We start from the raw sequence: 9,916 nt of genomic DNA, 5'->3' as shown, positions 1-9,916 counted from the left end.
GCTCTCACAGCCCCGCCCCCCAACCTGTCCCGAGCCCAGTCCCGCCCACAGCCTGTGTCCCCACCCAGACCTCTCATAGCCCCGCCCCCAAACCTGTCCCGAGCCCGGCCCCGCCCACAGCCTGTGTCCCCACCCAGAGCTCCCACAGCCCCGCCCCCAAACCTGTCCTGAGCCCGGGCTACCGACGCCAGCAGAAGGGTCCCTCCAGGGATTGAGCAGGAGCTGAGAGGAAGGCGGACTCTTGTGGCTAACGGCCAATAGCGAGACAGGTTAGGGTTTTTGGCCAATGAGGAAACGAGATTGGCTCGGTCTAGCCAATGATCGTGAGGATTGCCTGGATTGACATTCTTGTCCCAGAGGGCAGGATCAGAAGGGACGACCAATGGCAGGGAGGGCTGAGCCAACTGGTCAAAATCGGAAGGGGATTGGTTATCCTACCGACCAATGGTGGATCAGGGAGGCAGGATGACGGCCAATGGGGGGAGCGGGGCGGGGCAATTCGAAGGCGCGCGGGACTGGGCTGCAGCAGAGGACGCTGGTTGCGGTGAGGCGCTGCCGCAGCTCTGTGGGTGGGGATGTCGGTTGGCCCCCGGGCCGGGCCCGCGCTGGGCGAGGGAGGAGCTGGGCGGGGCCATTGACCACACGAGGCGCTGCCGCGGGAATGGCCGGGCGGGGGGAGGGGCTGAGCTGAGGGAGACAAACGCACCGCCCCCCCCGTGGCGCTGGAGCCCGAGGCTGGGGGCGGAGCTCAGTGTCTGGTTCCCGCCTCTCCCGGGGGGCGGGGCCGGAGGGATGTTCCCCTCCCCGCCCCAGAACGTTCCCGGCGGCGCTGGAGCGACCCCCCCGCGGGCCGGGCCGGGCGCGGAAGGGGCGTCACTGCAGCTCCAGTCCAGCCCCAGCAGGAGCAGCCGCCGCTCCGCCCCCACGTGCCCCGGGGGCAGCAGCGGCACCAGGTCCGGTCCCAACCCCGCCCGCGAGCCGGGGGGTTTCTCCTGCGTCCGCCTTTCTCCCTCCGCTGTCTGCCGATTACGTCACTTCCCCTCACCCGGCCCCGCCTCCACCGCGGCCCTGGCCCCGCCCCCGCGCTCAATCCGGCCGGCGCAGCCCCTGCGGGAGGCGGGCGCTGGGGGCGAGGTCCGGGGGAGCCGCGCTGGGACTCGCCGTCCTCGTGTGCGGCTCCGGCAGCGGAGGGGTTAACTGGGGTCCGGCGGGAACCTCCTGCGGCCGCCTGGAGCCTCCCGACACCCCCCCCCCCCCCGCAGGGAGCCGCCGCCAGGTGAGGGGGGGCCCGGCCGGGCCGGGAAGTGACTCCGCCCCCACCCCGTTTGTCTGTCGGGGCCTCCGCCTGGTCCCGGCCGGGCCGCCCCGTTCTCCGGCCGCTCCGCCTCGTCCTGCCGCCCGCCCCCCCCCCCCCCCCACGGCAGCGGCGCCAGGTTCGCCTCGTACTGCGGGCGGCTCGCGGCGCTGGGCCCCGCGGGGACCAAAGAGGCGCCGCCCCAGCGGCCCGCACTCGCCCCCGCCCGGCTCCGGGGCGCCCGGGCAGGGGAGGGGGACGGGGCCGGTTTTCGCTCCTGGCTCCACTCGCACCTCCAGGCGGAGTCTCTGGGCGGCGCCCGCGGGCTCTGCACCCCGCAGGGACCAGTGGGTGCTGGGGGCTCTGTGCTCGGTTCTCCCCCAGCTCCCTTGTTTTCACCCCAGGGCCTCTGCCCCCCCTGGTTTTCTTCTCCCTTGTCCCCCTCAGTGATTTGGGGTCCTGAGTCCAGTGTGCCCCCCCGCAGGGGATCCGAGAGCTCTGGGTGGGTTTGAGTCCACCTCCTCCTGGTTCCCCAGTGGGGCCGGGCGCTCGTCGCACGGTGCCGGTGCTCCCCCGCAGTGCAGTTCAGTGATCCTCATTGTCCCTTCAGCTGCTCCCTTCCTCCGGGCTTGTCCCCGTGGGGTGTCACTAACCACGTGACGTTTCCGTGGGACACACTCCAGTGCGCAGCAGTGCTGGAGCTCAGGCCGTGTCTGGACAGAAACGAGGACGGATTTGGGATCTGACTTGTGCGAGGTGGTTCTGAGAGACTCGAGCGTTTCCCCAAATGTGCGTGTGCAGCACGTGTGCCCCAGGGAGCAAGTGTGGGGAGCCGGGGGTGCGGAGCGGCTTCCACCCCCGTCTGAAGTGTCTCCATTGCCCTTCTCCCTTGCCAGGCGCAGAGCACCCACGTCCGGCTCCAGAGCAGCCCCGGACCTGCAGAGACAGAGCGAGGACATGGTGGTGGCGGCGGAGCTGGTGACCTTGGAGGAGGTGTCTGTGTGTTTCTCCCAGGAGGAATGGGGGCTGCTGGCCCCGGGGCAGAGAGCCCTCTACAGGGAGGTGATGCAGGACAATTACCAGACCGTGCGCTGGCTGGGTGAGGAGTCCTGTCCCTGGGGGTGTCAGAGGCTCTGTGGGCTCCGCAGCAGCTGGGTTGGCTTTGGTTCAGGGTCCCTCCCTGCCCCTGTCCCCAGTGTCAGGAGTGTCAGCCCCAGGAATCACTGGCTCCCCTGTGAGAGACTGTCCCCTCCACAGCCCCTTCCAGGGGAAGCAGGTTCAGGGACACTGCAGTGGTGTTGCTCTTCCCACAGCCCAGGTCTCCATGTGCTTCTCACCATCTGCCTTGTCTGGATGTGTGAGTGAAGGGACCCAGGCAGGAACGGCAGGTACCAGAGCTGTGGGGCTGGGTCCAGCTGCTCTTCATGCCTGCAGGGCACCCCTGGGGACAGCGTACTGCACCCCTGCTAGCACCTACCATTTCGGGGGAGTTCTTGAACAATCAAGCACAAATTCCCAGACAGACACACCAGCTCTCCCATGTACAGTAGTTTGCTTTCTCAGGAGTCAATGGTGGGTACCAGACGCAGGACAAACCGGTTATGAGTAACGTGTGCCCCAGTTTGGATGCAGTGTCACTCCCCGTAGGTCTCATAACACACCTCATCCAGTGTCCTCGGCCTGCATTGATATTGGGGGTTTTGAAGATAGTTGGGAGGTGCCCAGCTAGGTCATGTGACAGCTGGTGGGGCCAAACCTGGGCAGTGAGCTGTAAAACTGTGAAGGCAAAAGCACAGCTAGAATCTCAGCAGGAGGTGGTGGGGGAGGCGGAGATGGGGGATGTAACTAACCCCCTCCAGCTACACTTCTGCCATTCTCCTTCCCGCACCGAGGGAAACGCGCTGGGTGCGGCTGGAAAGTGAGTCAGCAACAAGCCCGTGATGCAGGAGGAAAGTGGTAAACTACGCAGAGAAGCTGCTGCTGGCAGAGTAGAACTGAGGCAGTTGAGAGGGAGCCCAGCTGCAACAACAGCCACATCCCCCAGAGAGCAGCACAGCCACACACCGCCATGGCCGGCTGCAGGAGCAGCAGCTCTTGTGGGTCGCTGGTAGGGCCCACCCAGCCGCAGGCAGGCAGGGGTCGCAGAGCAGGAACCTCGGCAGTGTCTGAAGCAGCCAGCCCGGGACTCGCCTCACAGCTCAGACAACTTCCTCTGCCTCCTGCTGGTTCAAGTAGTTCATCAGAGCCAAAGAGCTGGAGGAACCAGGCCACAGCCAGGAGCTTTGTGGACAGAGCCCTTGGGGAGCCAGAGCTCTGCCAGAGCCTTTCTCTCCAAGTTCCAGTGATCTGCCCTGTGGCAGCTGCAGTCTGAGCCCTGTCTGCGGGCCTCGGTTTCGGCCCTGCCAGCCCTCACTGAGCTCACGTTTTGAGTCCAGCAGAAACACAGAGAAGTCCTGTGGCATCTTACAGACTAACTGATGTTCTGGAGCATCAGCTTTTGTGGGAAAGGCCAAATTCACCAGATGCACGACATGGAAATTCCAGAGGCCAGTAGAAATAAACAGGCACAAGAAAAGGAGGGAGTCCCACCAAAGAAGAAGGCCAGAGTCAATGAGAGCAATTCTGTCATAGAGGATGTGGCCCATTTCCAGCAGCTGATGTGGCGGTGTGAAAGCCAGAGCAGAGAAACTGCTTTTCTCCTTGGCCAGCCATTCCTGGTCTGTGTTCAATCCTAAATGGATGGTGTCACATTTGCAAATGAATTGCAGCTCTGCAGTTGCTCTTTGAGGCTTGCTTTTGACATTTTCACATTGCAGGATGGCTACTTTTAAATCTGCTCCTGAGCGTCCCAGGAGGTTTTGTATGTCACTGTTCCTGGTATCTGATTTGCATCCATTTATTCTTTTACATGGAGACTGTCCAGTTTAGATGTGCAGGCGAATAAGCTCCGCTGGTTAAAATAAAATTAGAATATAAGTGGAGATACACATCTAGATCTGGATGGGACCTCTGGAGGTCATCCAGTCCAGTCCCCTGCCCTCTTGGCAGGACCAAGCACCGTCTCTGACATCTATTTGCCCCAATTGCTCAATGGCCTCGTCAAGGATTGAACTCACAACCCTGGGTTAAACCCGGTTTAACCCTGGGTTAAGCAGGTGTGGTGGTGTCATTGGTGGGTAGAGATGGCACGGAGGTTTGTGGAAGGGTGTGGTTTGTGATTTACAGTGTTGTGGTTTATAGTTGCTGGTGAGAATTTGTTTAAGGTTGTGGGCGGCGTGCCTCCCAAGGTCTGTGAAAGCGAAGGATCATTGTCCAGGATGGGTTGTAGGTCACGGATGCTGCATTGGAGAGGCTTTAGTTGGGGGCTGCAGCTGATGGCCAGTGGTGTTCTGTTGTTTTCTTTGCTGGGCCTGTCTTGTAGCAGGTGGCTTCTGGGTACACGTCTGGCTCTGTCAATCTGTTTCTTCACTTCCTAAGGTGGGTATTGTAGTTTCAGGAGAGCCTGGTAAAGGTCTTGAAGGTGTTTGTCTCTGTCTGAGGGATTGGAGCAAACGTGGTTGTACCTTTAGTGCTTGGCTGTAAACAGTGGATCGTGTGGTGTGCCCTGGATGGAAGCTGGAGGCATGGAGGTAGCATAGCGGTCCTGGGGTTTCTGGTATTGGGTTGTGTTTATCTGACCATCACTTATGTGCACAGTAGTGTCCGGGAAGTGGATCTCTTGTGTGGACCGTTCCAGGCTGAGGTTGATGGTGGTGTGAAAACTGTTGAAATCACTGTGAACTCTTCAAGAGCCTCTTTCTCATGGGTCCAGATGATGATGATGTCATCAATGTAGCTCAAGTGGAGGATGGCGCCAGGGGTCGAGAGCTGAGGAAGTTGTTCCAGGTCAGCCATAAAACTGTTGGCACAGTGTGGGGCCAGGCGGGTGCCCATTTCAGTGCCATGGATTTGAATGTATAAATTGTCCTCAAATCTGAAATGCTTGTGGGTGAGGACAAAATCTCAAAGCTCCACCACCACTTGTGCTGTGGCATCATCAGGGAAACTGTTCCTAACAGCTTGAAGTCCATCTTCACGTGGCTTTTTTTGTATAAGGGATCGCGACATCCATGGTGACCAGGATGGTGTTTTCAGGAAGATCACCAGTGCACAGCAGTTTCCTGAGGAAGTCGGTGGTGTTTCAAAGATAGCTCGGAGTGCTGGTAACATACGGTCTGAGTAGAGAGTCCCCATAGCTGGACAAGGCTGCAATGAGAGTGCCAGTGTCTGAGCTCATGGTGCCTCCAGAATGTCTAGATTTATGGATCTTGGGGGTCTAGGGGTGTGTCTGTGCAGATCTGTTCCTGCGCTTTTGTCAGGAGTGTCTTGAGCAGACGGTGCAGTTTCTGTGTGTGCTGCTCAGGGGGATCAGAGGACAGTAGCCTGTAGAAGGTGGTATTGGAGAGCTGCCTGGGAGTCTCCTTTTCATGGTCTGACCTATTCATGATGACAACAGCAGCTCCTTTGTCGGCCTGTTGGATGACAGCGCCAGAGCTGTTTCTGAGGCTGTGGGTGACATTGCATTCCGCACGGCTGAGGTCCTGGGACAAGCGATGTCACTTTGCCACAATTTCTGCCTGTGCACAGAAGCGGAAGCGCTCTAGGTATACGTCCAGTCTCTCGTTTTGATTGCCAGGAAGGATTCCACACAGAATTCTTCTTTTTGTACTGTAGGTGTGATGGTGCCTGTAGGGCTGTTCAGAGTCTTGTTGAAAGTGTTCCTGGAAAGTATTCCTGGCAAAATTGGGGTGAGGTTCCAGATCCCCACAGAACTGTGTCATGTTTGTGAGGGTGGTGGGGCACAAAGAGAGTCCCCGAGATAGCACAGACTCCTCTGCTGGGCTGTGTGTGGTTGGATAGATTGACAACGTTGCCGGGTGAGTTACGGGTAACACAACTGTGGCCCCATGCGGCAAGTCGGAGGTGAGAGAGTTTACAGTCCTGTAGAGAAGAGCAGTGGGTGTTGTAACTCTCCTGTCTCCTTTCAGTAAAGTCCAGCCACCTGGGCGTTTGTGTGGGAGGCTGTTTTTTAGGAGAGGCTCCAGATTTGAGAGCTCCTTGTGATGTTTCCCTGTTTGCTGCACTGGATGCTGAACAGGTGGTTCCTCAGGTCTGTGGCAGTGTGTGACCAATCTCTCGACACAGTCCCTGCAGTGTGTTGGTTGCAGTGAGTGTTTCACCTTCAGCCCGTTGGGTGGGACGTCCATCCATTTGCACTTGGCGAGGAAGATGGTGTCTGTATCTGTGCAGGTTTTTTCATGGGTTTGATGGATTCCCACTCCACGTGGCTAAGTTCAGTGCCTGCCTGGTGCCAGGCATTGGGCGTAGCTATGTTAGTTTTATCCACAAAAACAACACCAAATCGAGTGTCTTGTTTGAGCTGAGTGGTCCTGTCCTGCCCTGGGATGGGGGGTGTGGAACAGGTCAAGGGGGAGGCTGAGTTGTACCCTAGAGAGGGCAGCAGAGCACTCGGCTCCCCCAGGAATGAGCTGGGCCATCTCCGAGGCAGGGGTGAGGCACCTGTACCCCAGGTGAGTGTGACATGGGATCTTGTACCATCCAGGATCCGGCCTGTGCCAGGTGGGGAAGGAGGCTCTCTGGGTGGGCGGCTCAGATCCTGGGGCTGGAAGAAGTAATGGCCTGGACCTTCCTGAACAAGATCAGCACTTGGTTAATTGCTCCCCAAGCAGGATTTCCAGCTCCCAAAGCTGATGTGATCTCCTGGGTGGAGAGAGTGGAGGCGCTGGGGGTCCCAGATCTCCAGGGCGCTGAGAAAGGGGAGATCATCAGCGACCCCCACACAGGTGAGCAGTGAGCTAAAGAGACTCAGAAACCGATTTCCATGTCCTCCTAGATGTCACTTGGGCCTTTTCATCCAGACTGACTGAGCCTTCAGCCTGTCATCAGCCTTAGCCAGAGGGTGGGGGCAGGGCTGGGGTCCCTCCTGTGGGGAAGGGTTGTGAGGAAGGAGGAGCAGCTCAGTTCATGTTATTTCAATCTTCCATCAGCTGTTGGCTGCGTTCTCCCTTTTCTGTTCCCTTTCAGAGTTTTCCTTTCAGCTCAGCACAGAGAGTGACACTGTCTGGTTCTCTCTGTGTCCCAGCAGGTGAGGTGATGCTGCTCACGAATGACGAGGAGAATCTTCAGCTGGAAGAACCAGAGCAAGTGGCCTCCTGTGGGATGTTCCTGGGAAGCTCTGAAGGTCGTGTGTCTCAGAGCCCTGAGCACGGAGAGACCTGTGAGAGTCAGCGTAGCCCAGAAAGGCAGCAGGGAAACCATGCAGGGGAGGGGCAGGATAACTCCAGCCATGGAAGCAGAAGCGTGAAAAACACTAAAGAGAGCGAACAACAGAAAACCTGTGGGAAAAGCTTCAGTCTTAACAGTCATTGTACCATCCGCACAGGAGAGAAGCCCAATATCTGCCCTGACTGCGGGAGAAGCTTCCAGCTGCGCTCAGGTCTTATTGATCATCAGAGAACCCACACTGGAGAGAAACCCTTCCACTGCTCTGAGTGTGGGAAAAGCTTCTCTTGCTCCTCAAGTCTTAAAAGTCATTGCAGAATCCACACAGGAGACACACCTTATAACTGCTCTGACTGTGGGAAAACGTTTAGACAGAGGTCAAACCTTATTAATCATAGGAGAACCCACACAGGAGAGAAACCCTTCCACTGCTCTGAGTGTGGGAAAAGCTTTCGGCGAAACTCACACCTTCTCGCTCATCAGGTAATTCACAGTGGAGAGAAACCCTATCACTGCACTGTCTGTGGGAAAAGCTTCAGAAGGAGTGAAAACCTCGTTAAACATCAGAGTATTCACAGAGAAGATAAACCCTTCAACTGCTCTGAGTGCGGGAGATGGTTCCGTGACGTTTCCGGCCTTGATAAACATATGAGAATCCACACCCGGGGAAAACCTTTTCTCTGCTCTGACTGCGGGAAAAGCTTCAGTCAACGTTCATATCTGGTTGATCATCAGAAAACCCACACCGGGGACAAACCCTTCCGCTGCTCTGACTGTGGCAAAAGCTTCGTGCGGCTTTCAAAACTTAAAAGTCATTGCAGAATCCACACAGGAGAGACACCTTATAGCTGCCCTGACTGTGGGAAAAGGTTCAGAAATAGGTCAAACCTTGTTACGCATGGGAGAATCCACACAGGAGAGAGACCCTTCAACTGCTCTGACTGTGGGAAAAGCTTCTCACGCTCCTCAAGTCTTCGAAGTCATTGCAAAATCCACACAGGAGAGAGACCTTATAGCTGCCCTGACTGCGGGAGAAGTTTCCAGCTGCGCTTAGGTCTTATTGATCATCAGAGAACCCACACTGGAGAGAAACCCTTCCACTGCTCTGACTGTGGGAAACGCTTCTCATGCTCCTCAACTCTTACAAGTCACTACAGAATCCACACGGGAGAGAGACCTTATAGCTGCCCTGACTGTGGGAAAAGGTTCAGACAGAGGTCATGCCTTGTTTTACATAGGAGAATCCACACAGGAGAGAGACCCTTTGACTGCTCTTACTGCCAGAAAAGCTTCAGTCGGCGTTCCCTCCTTGTTGTACATCAGAGAACCCACACAGGAGAGAAACCCTTCACCTGCTCCAACTGTGGGAAAAGCTTTCTTCAGCGCTCCAGTCTTATTCGTCATCAGAGAACCCACATTGGAGAGAAACCTTTCAGCTGATCTGACTGTGGGAAAAGCTTTTTTCAGCACTAAAATCTAACCGATCAGAGGAACCTTTCAGCTGTTTTGTCTGTCCGGGAACACTCGCACATTGTCAATCATCAGAGAGTTCACACAAGAGAATAACCCGCTGACTGCACTCACGTGGGTAACCTTCAGTGGCTGCACGGACATTATTGATCATCAGAGAATTCACACAGGAGAGAAATGCCATAGCTCTCTCTTTGATGCTATTTTTGAAGCTGGGCCACCAGGCAAAAAGTCAGTGAGAACCCCATGAACTACCACACGGCTTCTCATTCCTCAAGGGGGTGGTGTTACGGAGCCAGTCAAGTAACTAAAATAAAGTCGACTTGTTCCCTACGTTAACCGCTGCTCCTTTATAAAAGAACTAGACACACTGGAGTTTGTTCAGGACCTGAACTTGATTAATTTTTGGTGTCTTTTTTTAATTAAATAAACTGAAAATGCTTCACTTGAGTTGTTGCTGTCGGGTGTGTCTGGAGAGGAGGGGTCAGTGCATGGGGACTCTGGGGAGAGACAATTGTCCTAGCCCACTGTCACCGCAGCAGCTTTGGGCCCAGGTGAGAAGCACCTCTGCTTGGCTGCTGCAGCTCCAGCAGGTACACCCAGGGGAGCGGCGTATGTCCCTCGCCTGGGGCAGGGCCAGGGTCATCGGTCCTCTGCACTGCCCAGCCAGAGAGGAATGCAGTAAATGTGCACTTTCTCCTCGCTCCCTGGGGGAGGGGAACAGCCAGCTGTGTCCCTGTATGGACTTAGGGGAGAGGGAGCTGCAGCTGTCCCCAAGGGCACCTGGGGGTGGGATGCTCATGGCTGGGATAGTCCTGGGGGTGGGAGAGGGGGCATCCCCAGCCAACCCCTTTCTCAGATGGTGGTCGT

General features: G+C 56.9%; 1 protein-coding gene across 1 annotated transcript; it reads left to right on the top strand.

Moving 5' to 3' along the window:
* Window positions 1-1,068: 1,068 nt before the first annotated feature.
* On the top strand, window positions 1,069-9,467 carry LOC142024802 (uncharacterized). The gene is made up of 3 exons (XM_075017045.1): window positions 1,069-1,276; window positions 2,191-2,393; window positions 7,437-9,467. Exons 2-3 carry the CDS (start codon window positions 2,252-2,254, stop codon window positions 9,014-9,016), a joined length of 1,722 nt encoding a protein of 573 aa, XP_074873146.1. The 5' UTR covers window positions 1,069-1,276; window positions 2,191-2,251; the 3' UTR covers window positions 9,017-9,467.
* Window positions 9,468-9,916: the final 449 nt, after the last annotated feature.

This window comes from Carettochelys insculpta, chromosome 22 (assembly GCF_033958435.1).
Source record: "Carettochelys insculpta isolate YL-2023 chromosome 22, ASM3395843v1, whole genome shotgun sequence".
Classification (NCBI taxonomy): Eukaryota; Metazoa; Chordata; order Testudines; family Carettochelyidae; genus Carettochelys; species Carettochelys insculpta.
Note: the sequence above shows the minus strand (reverse complement) of the source record. Positions and strands in the feature narration are given on the sequence as shown.

Bases quoted from the DNA above. Each gene is read 5' to 3' on its own strand.
- LOC142024802 (XM_075017045.1), top strand. From the start codon at position 2,252: ATGGTGGTGGCGGCGGAGCTGGTGACCTTGGAGGAGGTGTCTGTGTGT. The intron at 2,394-7,436 runs GTGAGGAGTCCT...TCTGTGTCCCAG, and splicing joins CCAGACCGTGCGCTGGCTGG to CAGGTGAGGTGATGCTGCTC.